At 35.0% G+C, this 16,303-nt stretch overlaps 1 protein-coding gene across 1 annotated transcript in view; it reads right to left on the minus strand.

Moving 5' to 3' along the window:
- The window catches only part of RFX7 (regulatory factor X7), a 165,793-nt gene extending 150,317 nt beyond the window's left edge, over positions 1-15,476 (minus strand). The window contains exon 1 of the mRNA XM_051980706.1: positions 14,648-15,476. Within this exon, the coding sequence (XP_051836666.1) occupies positions 14,648-14,808 (161 nt within the window). The 5' untranslated portion in view covers positions 14,809-15,476. The remainder of the gene's footprint in view (positions 1-14,647) is intronic.
- Positions 15,477-16,303: the final 827 nt, after the last annotated feature.

Here is a 16,303-nt window from a genome sequence, read left to right on the forward strand (position 1 = left end):
AAAAGCAGGGATCATTAGAGCTATTATAGGTTCACTAATAAAATCTCATTGAACTAAGCACTCTCCCCCTTGGAAATGCAATAAACATAATTTACATTGTCTTTATAACACATTTGACAAAAACTCTTGTGATATACCTGTGATAAAGATGGAAAATTATAGGCTATTAAGATGAAATGAACTAGAGTAGACAAATGGTTTAATGGTTTAATTTAAAGAGAAATTGAGCAGTTTGCTCTGGGCTTTACTCTTGGCCCTACCTAATTCAATACTGTAAAATCAATAACTTGAAGACACAGAAGGCATAATCAAGTTTTCAGATGGTAAAATATTGAGAGGGATTGTTAAGATGAGTTAAGAACTCAGAACATAAGATGTATAGCAAAGTAATGAGATATTCAGATAAAAATCCTCTCTAAATCAATCCAGTCACCCTAAGTTTGGTTCTACTTATGCAAATAAAAAATCCTATTTATAAAATTATATAATTTCAATAAAGTCAATTTAGTGACAATATATTATGTTTCCAAGACCACTAATGATAGAATGAAGTATAAAATATTGCCCCTGCTCTCATAAAACTCAGACTAATAAAATGGGAGGGAGGGGGAAACAACACAGACACAAAAAGAAAAATTAGGAACTAAACTATTTACTAATAATTTTAAGTATAAAGGAAATTGATGAAAGAAAGAGTTCAATTTGGACTAGACAATTCACATGAGCTCATGGAGAAAAGGTTCCCTAGACAGGTACAATTTGAATAAGTAGGAAAAAAGAGGGAAAGGCATTCCAGAAGGAATGTTTAGTCCACAGGTATGGAAGCAGGTAAGTCAGTCAGTCAATAAACATCTATTTAATGCCTACTACGTGCAGGTACTAGGCAAAGCACAAGAACAGTAAAAGAGGCAAAAGATGTCCTGTATCATGGAATTGGGGAATTGAATGATATGGAGTCATGAGAAATAAGATTAGAGAGTCAAGAATAGGTAAAACTATATAGAGAGCTTTGAATTCTAGATTGAGCAACTTTTTAATAGTTAATAAAAAATTATTGTAGGTTCTTGAGCTGAAGCATAAAAGTTGATAATTATGTTAGTCTTGGGCATATGTATACAAAATAGATCAAAGTAAAAAGAACCTACAGGCAGGAAAGGCAGTTAGGCTAGTATAATAATATCTCACATTTATATTGTGCTATTTTTTCTTCAAATAAACTCCATGGGTTAAATACTATAGGGCAAGTATTCTCCCCATTTTATACAGGAGGAAACAAAATCAAAAAGGTGAAATAGTTTGCTCAAGCGCACATTTGTTATTTAGTGAAAGAATGAAAAATTTTAACTCAGATCTTCTGAATCTGAACCCAGCACTGATAACAAAAAGTTTTGGCATAAAAGGGGAAAAGAAGAAACAAATCTAGAAGATAGTGTTAGGGAGAAAAGGTAGAATTTGGTAAAAGATTGGATATAGGAAATGAAGGAAAAAGAAAAGGATGAGGCAGTGTTAAGTAAGGTTTCTAGAGTGGTAAAATGGAACAACATCATGCTGATATTCCATTTCATAAATTGAGGTTGAGAAAGACCAGTTTTGAGGTTTAAAAAAAAAAAAAAAAAAAGAACTATTTTGAACATTCTGAGTTTTAAGTGATACTGTAACATTCAAAGCTGATGCATTCTTTTGGCATTTAAGTCAGGCCTACCTGGAGAAATCCATCCATATAGAAGTGATATCTGAAGTCAGGAGAATAAACATGACTGAGGACATGAACAGGAAGAAAAATAACATAAAACTGAAGACAAAATCTTTAATGGGTTTAGGATTCTATTAAGAAAAGAATAGAGAAAAAGGGGAGATAAAGAAGAAAAGAAATGATCAGATTAGTAGGGGGATAATCATTAAAGGAAAAAAAAACCAGGGGAAAAAAATGGAATAACATTCTGTGAATGGAGGAAAATTCTTAGATAAACAAAAGACAAAACTGGTTACAGAAGATAAAATCGACAATTTCAATTACATAAAAATTGAAAAGCATTTCCAAGAGCAAAGTCAATGCAGCTCAAATTATGAGGAAAACAGTAAATCAGGGGGAAAAAAAATCGTAACAAATTTCTCTAATAGATATTTGACATCTAAGAAATGTAAGGAATTAATACAAAACATGTAAGATTAAAAGCCATTTCCCAAGAGGTAAGTGCACAATGGATATGAACAGTTTTCAAATGAGGAGATGAAATTTATGAAACAATGGAACAACATAGTGATGACAATAATTAAAGGAAAACAAACTTTGAAAAATTACCAAATAACTAATGCTATGACCAATTATGACTTCACGAACTACTTTATCTATCTCTTGGCAAAGAAGTGATGAGCTGAAAGGTCAGAAAGAAACAAATTTTCAGACATGCCCAATGAATTATTCTTTCTTTATACTCTTTGTTTAAAAGGAGAGCTTCTGAGGATATGACATTGGGAGTTAAAATGTAGTAATAGTGAAGCACAGAGGGAAAAAAGAATGAAAAAAAAAGTATTATTAAAATACTGAAAAAAATGCACAAAAGCAAACAAAAAATTTCAGAAGGGGACATACATATAGGACAATTGCTGGGTTAAATAAAATAAACATTTTATCTAAGTTCAGTTTTATATCTACAATATTCCTTGTTCTTCTTTGTATATTGAAGTGTTCAAGTTTTTAAATGATTAAATTCTCAATAAAAATTATTTTTCAAAAAACTGTCAGAGAAGCCAGGAAAAAAGAATTTCAGGAAGCAAGTAATGAACACATATATTACAGAAGAGTCTAGGCACTGAATTTTATTAGATTTAAATCACTAGTAATTTTTAAAAAATTAGTTTCAAACAACATAAATTAAAATATCATTAAATTTTAGAAATCCACATTTTGAGAAACAAAAATGAATAAAAGTCCCAGAGAACATACCTCCCTTATCTTAGCAGAAAAGGAGGAGCAAAATATTGTGTGTGTGTGTGTGTGTGTGTGTGTGTGTGTGTGTGTGTGTATACACATATATAGTCAGTCATGGTCACCATATGAAGTATTTTTGCTTAAAAATAAATTTAACTATTTTTCTTTGTAACAAAAGAGGCAGAAGGAGAAAAAGAAGTATTTTTAAAAATATATTTATTCATGCTCTTTTTTTGGTTTATCACTATCTCTTCCCAATGGTGCTTCCAATCTTCCATAGAATCTTCCTTTGTAACTAGTAATCACAATATAACAAGACAAATCAATGAACTAGCTATGTCTGAAAATGTGTGCCTCATTCTGAACCTACAATCTACCACTACCTTTCTTCTCAGAGGCAAGAGGAATATGTCACATAGTAGACAGATAGGATAATAGTACCAGAAATGATCATAAAAAATAAATAAAAGTCACTAATAAAGCTTTTTTTTAAAAGACTGGTCTTTTCAATACAGTAATAAGGATAGAACCTGGGCTAGTGAATAAGGCAGGAAGTAGAAAGAGCAAATGTGGGAATATACTTACAGAAAGGCTGACAACAACATACATTTGGAAAAAAGGCTAGATGCTAGATGATGGCCAGAAAAAACTGGTTTCTTAAAAGTTAGATGATGGCTAGCAAAAAGTTTTGGATCTGCTAGCAAGTCAAAAGACAGAACTATGGCAAGGGAAAGACAGGAATTACTAGTGAAGGAAATGAAAAATTTGGAAACAAGTTCTCTAAAGAGGTCAATGAACAAATCCTAAGATCAGGGGAAAGGATTTCTTTAGAGAAAATCAGGAATTCTCTTTTGTGGCTGGAGGAAAATTGGTTAAATGTAGAAGATGAAATGGATGATTTGTGAACAATTAGTAATGGAGCTCACCATAATGATCTTAATTTTCATAAAGTCCTAAAGTCATCTAAAGTCATCCACTAAGAATTAAAAACTTTTCTACCTATACAAATGCTTCTATCCATGTTTGTCCTCCAATCCATTTATATTCCTCCTTCTACTCTACTAAATCAAAGTCCGTCTCAGAATTGTCTGTCTTCTAATATGAACATCCCCATATTATTGTGCAGCTATTGTTGCTGTTTTTTATATTCTATTTTTCATCATCTGAATCAACTATTTTCATTTCAAAGACCTATGCTACTTCCCCTCCTCCACCTTATCTACATTAACTGTTATCCTCGTTCACCATCAACATTTATTGCTGTAACACCAACGTCCACCGGTGAATATCAAGGACCCTTGATTGAAAATGTACTGTGACAAATGCAGAAACTTACAAATACTATTATGCTGCTATCAGAACTATTCACCTATTTATCTGGCAATATATGTTAAGAATTATAAAACTCATGCTTTTGATCCTCTAATAAAGCTAAGACTTTAGTAAATGTTTATCTATACAAAAATTTTCATAATGTATTTATTATTGGCAATACTCGAAAAACAAGAAACAACTGGGGAATGGCAATACAAATTGTGATCAATGTAATGAAGTATTATTGTTTCATGAAATGACAAATAAAAGTAAATATATGGAAAGATTTATATAAAATGATATAAGAGCAAAGCAAATCCTATCAGAACAGCAACTATAGCAAAGAAAAAAAATTCAAGTCATGTGTATATATACAATGATCAATTCATAAGGGAGAACAGAACAAGTAAAATGTAATCTTTACTACTTTGTTGGAGTTTGGGGTTCCCCCCTTTTATTGACCCATATATAGTTTGGACTTTAATTGTACCTCATTTAAATGAATCACAAACCACAATTACAGTGGACCAATAAATGAAAAATGATAGCTGAATCACCCTTGAAAGAAGGGCGACAGACTCAAAGCACAGAATGAAACCTACATTTTCAAACATAGTCAATATATTTGTTTCGCTCGATTGTCTATTTGTTAAAAGGACTTTATTTTTTTTCCTTTTTTTCTGGGGGTGGGGTATTTAAGGAAAGGCAGGGTAACAACAGTATTATTTGAGGTAGGGAGGGACAAAGAGAAGAGGATGGAAGGAAGGAAAAAGGGAGGAAAAGAGAAAGAGGGAGGGAGAGAGGGAAAGAGGGAGGAAGAGAAGGAAGGAAGGAAGGAAGGAAGGAAGGAAGGAAGGAAGGAAGGAAGGAAGGAAGGAAGGAAGGAAGGAAGGAAGGAAGGAAGGAAAAGCTTAATATAATATAGAATCATGACTTCATGTAAAATCTTCATCTGTTCTTCTTTAGATAAAGTTTTCTATATCTACTGCCAGTTTAATGGTCACCACAACTTCCAAGAATTTTCCATTTCTGAATTATCATTTATTTATAAATAAGCATTTATAAAATGCAAACTACATGCCAGACATTTTTATTGGATACTTGCAACTAGAGGGATCAGGAAAAGATTCACATCCAAATGGTAGCACTACATCAAAACAGAATGAAAGAAACTAGGAGATTAAGGTAAGGAGAGAGGACATTTCAACTATAGAATGAATAGCCTGGGCAAAGGCAAGGAAGGAGTCAGGAGATAGAGTGTTGTGTTTAAGGAAAAACAAGAGGGGCTGGCTTAGCTGGATTATGAAGCATATGAACAGGGGTAACATATAATAAGGCTGAAAAGGTAGGTCAGAATCATGTTGCAACGGGCTTTGAATGCCAAAGAGTAGAGAAATTTATATTTGATTCTAATGGCAATAGAGAAGCCCTGAAGTTTATGAAGCATGGCAGTCATGTGGCCAGACCTGTGCTTTAGAAAAATAACTCTGGCAACTGTGCAGATGATAGACTAGAGTGGAGAGAGAGAGATGTGGCACCCAGAGGCCAGTTAATAGGAGACTATTTCAACAATCAAGGTGAGAGGTCATTAAGGTCTGAACTAGAGTGCTGGTCATGTGGAGAAAAAAAAGGATAGATGTGAGAAATGTTGGAAGTAACAGATGTGGCAAAATTTAGGAAAAGATTTGATATGTGGAAGGGGGAAAAGTGAGGAATCAAAACAGCCCATTCTTGATGTGTAGCGGTATCCTGAACAGAAAGAGAAAATTTTAAAGCAGAGGTTAGTTAGGGACAAGGGTACAGAGAATTAATCTGTTTTGCAACATTTAGTTTGAGTTATCCCTGGGATATCTTGATATCTTTGGAATAATTTAAAATATACAATTAGTGGTGATATGGACTTGTATCTCAGGAAAGAGGATAGGGTTGGCTATACAAATCTTAGCGTCATATGCAAAGAGATCATAAGTAAATTCATGGAATTTTTATTATGTGAACTAATGAGAAAGTATATAATAATAATAATATTAATAATAAAGGAAATAGAACAGAAGCTTAGGGTACATCCACATTTAGAAAGCATGATAGGGATAAAAAATCAACAAAGAGGACTGACAAAGAACAATCAAAAAAGTTGGAAGAAGAACCAGAAAAAAGAAACTTAATAAAAACCAAAGAGGAGAGAATATGCAGGAGAGAGTCATCAGCACTGTCAAATGCTGTAGAGCAGTCAAAAAGGATGAAAACTGGAAAAAAGCCAATAAGATATGATTTATAACTTAGCAGATGGCAGATTCAACTAAATGATGAGACTGGAAGACAAAGTGTAAAGGGTTTAAAAGAGAGAAATAGGAGAGAAAAGATGCAATGAATACAGCAAGCGTTTTCTTAGAAAATTTGGATGTGAAAAAAAGGAGAGATACAAGACAATAGCTTGAGGAAATAATAAGGTCAAATGATGACTGAGGTTTATTTTTAGTATCAAATAATGTTTTACTTCAAAATAGTAAAAACTCACATATGTAGTTTAACTTTAAGACTAGGCTATGAATGAAAAGTCAGTGCTGCTACTATGTAAAGCATCCTGTGTTGCATGTAAGGAATATAAAAAAGATATTATCTCTGCTCAAGAAACCAACAAAGCATGCACATAACTTCTCTGAACCTCAGTTTCCTCATCTATAAATATGGAGATAATTAATACTTGAATGATCTAACACACTATTATGGGGAAAATATGCTTTTCATATTTTCAGAGATATGCTTTCACAAATGCTTATTGATTCACTAGTTGAAAAGTGAGCTATTATGCAGACAAGCAATAAAGGATGGCAGCACGTTATATACCAGATGAACCCATCCCTTCTTGTGACTTTTCCACTTTTGTGCTTCGAAATGCAGATGTCATCCCTCTAATACTAATACACTATCTCCTTCTCTTTACACATATACTTTCTACAATGACCAACTCAAGTCTCACTTCCTCTGGGAATTCTTCCCTAAGAGTAACATGGAGAAACAACTTAATGATAAGAGCACATTGATAACTTGAATTCAAATCCTAGCTCCAATATTTATTTTGTCACTAAAGAAAAATCACTTAGCCTCTCTATGTCTCAGAATCTATTTTTAAATGAGTGCAATAATACATGCATTGCCTACATTACAAGGTTATTGTAAGAAAAGACTTTAAATCTTAAAGTGTTATGAGTGTAAGGTATTACTATAAGGCAATGATGCTTACAGGAATTTATAGAAAGAAATTATCACTAAGATAACTAAGTTGGGCTCTGAAGAAAGGAGGATCAATAAACACTATGCAAAGAAAAGAAAGTTGGAAATTAGTAGCACAGGAATATTTACAGCAGAGGTTTCAAAGATTGCAAAGCATAAAAAGGTGGAGTGGTAGCCATAAACCAAGGTCAAATACACAAAATGGGGTGAATGGAAGCTCTACTAAAAAAAGAGAACTAGCAGGCAATATGAGAGACCATTAATATTAAAAGGGATCCCCTTTTACTTTTCTCTTTGAGCCCTTGTGTCCACATCATCACTTCTGTATTTTATCCATTGTTTGGTACATGTTTCAAGATATGAGTGGAAATAAGAGAAAGGAAGTGGGGAAACTATTGGCCTTCATTGACACCAACATTACCTTCCAATTTAACAACTTTAAAGTACTATAAACATTACCTTATCTTTATATTTTCTAAGTCTAAAAATCAAAACAATGGTACAATAAGTACCACAAATAAAAACATACAAGTTATTCTACCAAGAAAAGACATGTATTTGAGTTTATTAATGTTCTTAGTATGAAAGCCTGTAAGTAATTGTCTTATAAATGTAATCAACTCCTGATTACTGTAAGTCTTCACTATTCATTATCAATATTATTCTTCATTTCATAGTCTTTCCTAAGGCAAGATGACTGTTCTTTCATCAATTCATTAGACCCCAATACTGCAGCCTCTTGGTTGAATAAATGGTTGTATCTCTTTTACACTGAGATCCTCCAATAGGAAGAAAATAGCTACTCAGAAATTAAAAACAGATTTCTTTGAAAGGGGCATGGGACAAGGAGCAAGGGGAAAAAGGGAAATAAAGGATTGTGATTAGCAAAATTGTTCCCATATTTAAAAGTTCATTGAGATTTCCTGCAAGGTGGTCATGTAACCCTCATGAAGGTTTCCACAATAAGTAACTTACCATACTTGCATTAGTGGAGACAAATCTCTTTGTGATAATCCAAATATATAATCTATAAGTCATATATATGTGTATATATATATATATATAATTTTACACAGAAAATTTAAATAACAAAAACTTAAACCTTCCTTTAATTTCCTTTTTCTTCTCTTCCAAATTTTTTATTTCAAAGTTAGAGTACCTGACACCTTTTTTTTTTTTTTTTTTACCAACACATGATTCTCCTATTTAACACCTTGAGAAATTGCTACTAGATAGATACCTAATGTTACATTAAGATGTCTTAATAATCTATCCCTTGTGAAGGCTCTGCTAGTTGGCTAGAAAGAGTTAAATTCATAATAACCACATTAATCTGTTCTCACAGTATGCTATATTACTGTTGCTGCTATTAAGGTTTATTTATTGACAAAATCAAGCAAGTTTAGAGCAAGAAGAGATCTTGGATGTCATCTACTCTAACTCTCTCGTTTTATACATGAAGAAGTAAAGACTATATCTTTCTTATATTTGCAACAATTTCCTTCAGCTCCTTGATAAGATAGGAAAGGGTATTATGGTTTATTAGGTTAATATAAAAATGTACTGACATTATTCAAACATATATCATCTGAGATTACCTTGTGCCACCTACTTATTGGTCTTATAAGGAGAGTTCATTTTTACACCAATGGCAAGTGTATTTTATGATGCTCATTCAATTTATTGCAATTATCTTCATTGGGGAAATTCTAAGAAATAGTATTTCTCTTGTGTAAAAAATTTTACATGAATCTTCATTCACAAAGAATGACTCAGGTTATTTTTAATAGGATAAATACAATAACAAGGAATAAATTAGTTGCAATTGTTAATATTCAAATACTTAAGTAGTAAGAAAAAAAAAGTTAACCAAATTCCCTCCAATCTAGTATTATTTTCTAGCTTCTCTTCTCTATTTATTAATAGGGGTACAAGTTTACTTTTAAATATTAAAATGTATCCCTAACCTAACTTGAAAAAATCCAGCAAAAGCAGGATTTTAAATTAATTAAATACCCTCCTTCTGGAGAGGGCAGTTTTACTCAAAACAGTGAAGATGAATTCTACCTCCTCCATTTCCATTTTGACAGTTCTTTACCTGAGGAATTAAATCACTACTCATGTATTCCAAGACAAGTAAGGGGATTCCTTAAGATGAAGTATTTATCTGACTGATGCTCTAAACATCACCAAAGATTAACATTAAATAATGAAAAAATATTGACTCTAGGGCTGGAAGTCCTAGGTTCCAGTTCTGCTTCTGACACGCATTAGTAGTATAACTTTGAGCAAGTCACACTCTGGCCCTTAAATCTCTGAAGGTCCTTTCAACTCTCAGTCTTTGAGTCTATGATCTGTGACCTTAACATTTAACTGTAAGATTCTAAAACTCGCTGCTCATAGTAATCCACAGCTGCTACCCTGTCATAACAGAGAAGGAACTAAAACATATCTATTTGATTTGGGTTAAAATTGGAATGCATGCTGTCATTAAGTAAAATCAAAATTCAAAATATACAAAAGCCAAGAGTTCTCATCTCACCTTTACTTCAAAAGACAAATGAGTTCAACAAGTCTTAGTCCTGTTCCATCCCCCTCCTCTCAATCTTTTTCAAAAAATGGAGGTAATGGAGACCTATTTTCCAAGACTATTTTTAAGCACGTTTGTAAATGACTACCAATAGACTTAAATTTACATTAAAGTATCACATAAAGATGAAAACCTAATTCATACAGCTGTTGAGTAAATATAAGCCATATTTTTACTACAATAAATTGTGATTATTTTATAAAATGATCCTTATTAGTTAAAATTTTATATGTAACAGCCTATTTGCAAAATACATTTTTATTCCAAGTAGGAAGATTATTGCTATCCAAGCAGACAAGATCCTTTCATAACCTGAGGATACCTAATTATAATTGGAAGACAAAAAAAAAAAAAAAAAAAAAAGCACTGGACCCTTGGGTTTGAACCTGACCTCTGCTACTTAAATACATGTGTAACTTCAAATAAGTCAAATCATTTAACCTCAGTAGGATTCAGGAGTTCTTAATCTTTTTTGTATCTAGTGAAACATTTGAATAATTTCTCAGAATGTTTTTGAGTGCATAAAATAAAACACATAAGATTAAAAAGGAATTATGCTGAACTCCAGTTGTTAAAAATGTTTAGAAAACAAGATCATGAACTGCAGGTTAAGAACTCCTGGCCTAAAAAAAATCATCTCTGAGTCCTTTCATTTCCAGTTCAAAAGCCTATGACCTTCTTAAATGAAAACTAGCTCCTCCTACTTTTCCCCTTCTATTTGACCCCAGAAGCCTGGGACCAGAGGAACTTAGAGAGGTCATCCAACTCTCTCTCTCATTCCAGGCAATAAACTTCTATATGATACACCTATTATTGTTGAAGTAGAACTGCTCAGAAAAACAACATAATGGACTTACAAAATGTTGGCTTTTGTAAATTTCTTTAAATTGCTATCCAAATCTCAATACAAATTTAGTAACTATGTTTTTCCTTTATTAGGAAATTAAAGGGAAAGAGTTGGCAATAGGTAGATTTGCTAAGTACCTAGCAACATGGAGGTGAAGTAAAAGTTGCAGAAATTTGAAACAGTTCAGAAGACAAACTCGAGTTGAATCCTCACTTAGGAAAGTGAGACTAAGGCTCCTCTTCCATAGCCACTCCAACTACAGAAAAATTTAGATAAACCTGTAATTGCAGCTTTAAAAAAAAATTATCCTTAGAACAATATTTTAAAAGACATCTGTTTATGAAGATCATTTAGAGAAGAGCCCTTTGAAAGTATATAGAAAATGAGAAAGGAGGAAGGCATTAGTACTTGAGTTACAGATATAACTGATTATACAAACAACTCATTTTGTTATGATGTTTTGAATAAGTTTGAATGCTTAAGAATTATCAAAAACAAAAATAATCTTGGCTGCTACAAATTTTATTTTCTACACAGTTGTATATGATATGCTCTATTTTAAAGCTAAGACTCGGGCAGACTCAGGTCTACAATTCCTGCCTCAGACACTTGCTAGCTCTGTAATCCTGGACAAGTTACTTAATTTTTCTCAGCATCAGTTTTCTCAATCTGTAAAATGGAGGTGATTATAGCAGCTACATCTCAGGACTGAGAGGATCAAATGAGAAAACCTATAAAGTGCTCAGTAAACTTTAAAGCATTCTATAAATGTAAGTTAAATTTAATCTTTCATTTCTTTCAGAGACAGAAAGTCATATAATTAAGGCTGGAGGAAACCTTTAGAAATTATTTACTAAGACCCTAATTTTATAGTTAAAGATAAATCAGTGAAGTGACTTGCCAGGGTCATATAGGCAGTAAATAGTAAAACCTGGTTTTCTGATTCTAAATCCCATACTTTTATTTGCTATTATAACAGACAAGTTTCTTTAGTTATAATGCATTTTAATTTAATAAACAGACTAAATTAACTATGAGTTGAGACAATGAATAAACTCATTGTACAACTAGAGGCCTACATCACATATATATTTATATTTGTATAGAAGGACAAGTTCAGACTTGTTTATGATTTAAGATCTAAGAGGCTTCTTTGAAGTAAAATTTAAAATTAACAGTATTAATGAACTAAAATCTAAGAAGAAGAACAAAATTGTTCATCTTTCAGAAAATTATCAGGGATTAAAAATCACCATTTTAAGAAGTATTGTGGTCTTAAAAATGTTCAATGAGAGAGCTGTAAATTTTCTGACCAAAAGGTATTTTTAATTAAGTTACATATTATACCTATACATTGATACTATTTCTTAGGGAAAGCCAGGAACAAAGAACTTCATCTTTTTAACATAAATATCTTTTTTTATAGAACCAATGGAAATATAATCTATAAGGAGAAAAAGGCAGTCAATATTAAATGTAACCATTACTGCTATTTAGTCTATAGTTAATATGAAAAGTAAAGTGATCTACAACCATACATATAGTATGAAAAAGAAAGTAATTTTGCAAATAGGTTTTTTAAGACACAAAATTATGTGTTAATATGATTTAAAAATAGATAAAATTAAGTATATTAAGTTTAAGATGTTTATTTCCTAAGTTTTCAGTACAGATGCTAAGAACGGATCTGTACTGCCTGTAGGTAAGACAAATTTCACACATGTTCAAGTCAAAAGAGTTAAGTTATAAAGGTCATATGAAAATGAAGCATCAAGAGAGAAGGATTAATAAGCCACATTAAAAAAGTAACACCACTATTCAAATAATTTTCATTGTTCTTAAAAATTCCATGTTAATTATTTTAATGATTATTTTTAATAGAAAAAGTGAAGGTTCATTCATTGTACTCTCTTCCTAACTAAAAAGTACACATAATTTCACTTTTTAAAATGCTCTATCTTAAAGGATCTTAGTAGCCATTTTGTCAACTTGGACATGATACCTCATCTAAATGTAATGAAAACATGGAAGCTTAATTCAATTGGATGACGACTTCAGGGAAGCTAATTTATGCTATGCTGATAAAAGAAATATTAATTTTGTTAAAATCTTAACAGTAAAAGCCATAAAGATTAAGTATCTTCCTCAGTTATGTATTTTTGAATCCTATATTCTGAAACTGTAAAGAAAAAAAAAATCTGTTTATTGATCCATTCCAGGTAAGTTATAATATGACATCATGTGGAGATCCAAAAAAATTTTGGCATTAATTTACACTTCAAATTTTAAAAAATTTGTACTGCAAACAAAATACTCAACTGCCAACTACAGTATAATGTGAAACTATTAATTGACCCATTAAATATTACCAAGACAACCTGGACACATGAACCCTTCAGGAAAATAATGCAAAACATTACATTACAAATGTCAATTCCACTCTTCAAACTTAAGAACATGATATTTCATTACCATTTTACAACAAATTTTATGCAAAGATCTAACTCTCTTCAGATAAGTCTTTATAAAGTTTCAAAATAAAATCTGAGGCTTTGGGGATGTAATACTTATAGTAAAATGATGGATCTGAAAAGATTTCTATCTTGATCTCAAGGATTTATTTAACAAAAACATCAGAATTCTGTTCTTTTATGTTCTTAAAAAAAGGAACTCAAACAACATTCTAAAGAATATTTTCCTGCTTTCTTTAAAAAGTACATAAAAAACCATAATATGAAACTCCACATGAATTCATTAAGACCAATGTATAATCTCTCTGAAATAGGGATTTGCAACTAAAAGAGAGCTTTTGGTATTATAGTAAGCACTCTTTATTTACACTTAAAGAGAAATAGGTTACCTAACTCAGCCATTCTACTTTATAATGAAAAGACCACCATCATAGAAAAGCTCATCTTAATACTAAATTATTGAACAGTCATACACTAACCAAAAAATAACAACAAAAGGACATTTGATTTGACTTGATTTTGATTTTCAAACATCTTAAAGTATAATAAAATAAATAGTAAGCCTTTACTGGAAAACAGTTTTCCATTCTCTAAAAAAAAAGCAAAAGATCATAGTCTGTCAGAATACACACAAATTAAAATGTCATGCTTTGGAGTAGTATTTTTTTTTTCAAAGGAAATGCAGAGAAATAACTCCTTTAGGAAGGCTTGGAATAAACAAGACAAAAACATCTAGAAGGAGTAGCTAAGTCAAAAGAGACAGACACATACACAATTAGGTTTTACGCTGCATATTAATATTCTTACGCACAATGGTCTGTTTGGCGAAAATTCACAATACACTTCTTCCCCTCTCCCTGTGTGAATGCAAAAAGCAGTAAACACATTTCATATTCCCCACTCCCTGATACATGCTAACATCATGCAATCTAACTTATTTTCTATCCTTTCGTTCCTCACACAAAGTGAAATATCAAATAACTTGTTAATCTGCAGTCACAATGTGGGGGTGAGGAGTGGGGGAAGAGGGGAGTTGTTTAGAGAGGCAAACCAGGTTTACATGTTTCACGAGCACACGCCTCCAAAGGTCCTATAAATGTGCACCAGACTCAGGAAACCCACATGCAACGAATGCATCAAGCAGCTCCTCCGCTCCCTCCCTCCCTCCCTCGCTCGCTGGCGCTCTCCCCTCCCCTTCAGCCCTTTGCAGCAGAAATGTGCCTGGGCTTTTCTACCCCTGCCATGGAGGATCCTCTTACCAGATGGAGTTCTTGATCTTGTGTTGCAGCGCGCGGGCCTCCGTCCCCGGCAGCCCGGGCACCAGGGCTGGCAGGGCCACCCCCGGGCTGGGAGTGCTGGGGGGGAGCTGCTGATGGGCATCGGGCTGCTGTGGTGGTGCTTGTTGTTGTTCCTCTGCCATCGCTGCTGGAGGGGTGGGAGGGAGGATGGGGGGCGGGGGAAAGGGGAGGGGGATAGAAGGGGAGGGGAAGGAGGAAGAGGAGGAGGGAGAAGGAGGAGGAGGAGGAGGAGGAGGAGGAAGAGGAAGGAAGGAAGCTGGATAAACTAGGCCTTTACCCCAGGGCTCGAGTGAATCGCTTTCTCCTGCTGCCCGGAGAACATCACCGGGGAGACCAAGAGGCTCCTCGCGGTGGGGGAGCCTCAGCGGGGTAGGGGCATCCCGGCTGCCTCAGCCCGCCGCCGCCGCCGCCGCCTCCCTTCAGGGGCCGGCCGGGGAGGGGGCGCTCGACAACGACGACGACTGGGGGAGGAGGGGGGAGGGCAGATGGGGTTGGGGGCGGAGAAGAGAGCTCCCCCAAGCCCGGGAAGAACGGCTCCGCGGGGACTTGGCCGCCTTGCTTTCCTTTGCCCTCACGTCTCCTGACTGCCCGGCTGCTGCAGCCCCTGGGTCGGCTGGGCGCCACTCGCCGCCCGCCCGCCTCCTTTCCTGACTAGCTCCCTGCCCTCCAGCCTCCTGCCTCCTGCCTCCTGCCTCCAGCCTCCAGCCTCCAGCCTCCAGCCTCCTGCCTCCTGCCTCCTGCCCGCCGCTGCTGCTGCCGCCGCCGCCGCCGCGGCCGCCGCTGCCCTGCCAGCCCCGGAGGCAGCCCGAGTGCGCGCAGCCGCACTGCGGCCCGCCCGGCGCAGACAGCAAAAACACCTACCGCTCAGACGGCGGCAGCGGCGGGAGGGGAGGGGAAGGGAAGGGAGGGGAGGGGAGAAGGAGTGTGTCTGTGTGTCTGTGTGTGTGTGTGTCTGTATGTCTGTGTGTGCGTGTGTGCGTCTGTATGTCTGTGTGTGCATGTGTGTGCATGGGCATGTGCCCCAGAGGGAGGGCTTGTGCCAGGGAAGCGGAGGAAGAGGAAGGAAGTCCTGGTCAAAGAGAGGAAAGGAGATGAGGGGAGAGGATGGTGGGCCCAAGAAAGGGAGATTGAGGGCAGGAAAAGCCCGGCGAGATGAGGGAAGAAGGACAGAACAGGTGGAGGAGGTGCTGGAGAAAGGGAAAAAAGGAGAAAGCCAGCAACCAAATTATATCAAAGAATATTAATTGTTTAAATGAGACTTTTGCTTCTTAAGAGTTTAAAGAAACTAAAAAACAGCCATCCGTCATGCCCCGGTACAACAGGTAAAGATTCTTTTTCTTTTTATGCTTAAGAACACTAAACCAGTGTCTAGAAAGGAAATTGGTTAAGAGTTTAGGCCTTTGACTTTGCAGAGGCTCCCAAAGAGGAGGAGCTACACTGTTACTCCCAGTCTGCTCAGAAAGTTGACCTCACTGTAAACTTCATGACAAAAAATTCTGTTAATCAATCAATAAGCATTTATTAATCGACTACTATGTTGCTAAGAATTGTGATGGAAGTTGGGGATACAACAAGAGAGAATGCCCCTTCCCTCCAACACTTATATTCTACTGTGGT

The sequence above is a fragment of the Antechinus flavipes genome, chromosome 2 (assembly GCF_016432865.1).
Source record: "Antechinus flavipes isolate AdamAnt ecotype Samford, QLD, Australia chromosome 2, AdamAnt_v2, whole genome shotgun sequence".
NCBI lineage: Eukaryota > Metazoa > Chordata > Mammalia > Dasyuromorphia > Dasyuridae > Antechinus > Antechinus flavipes.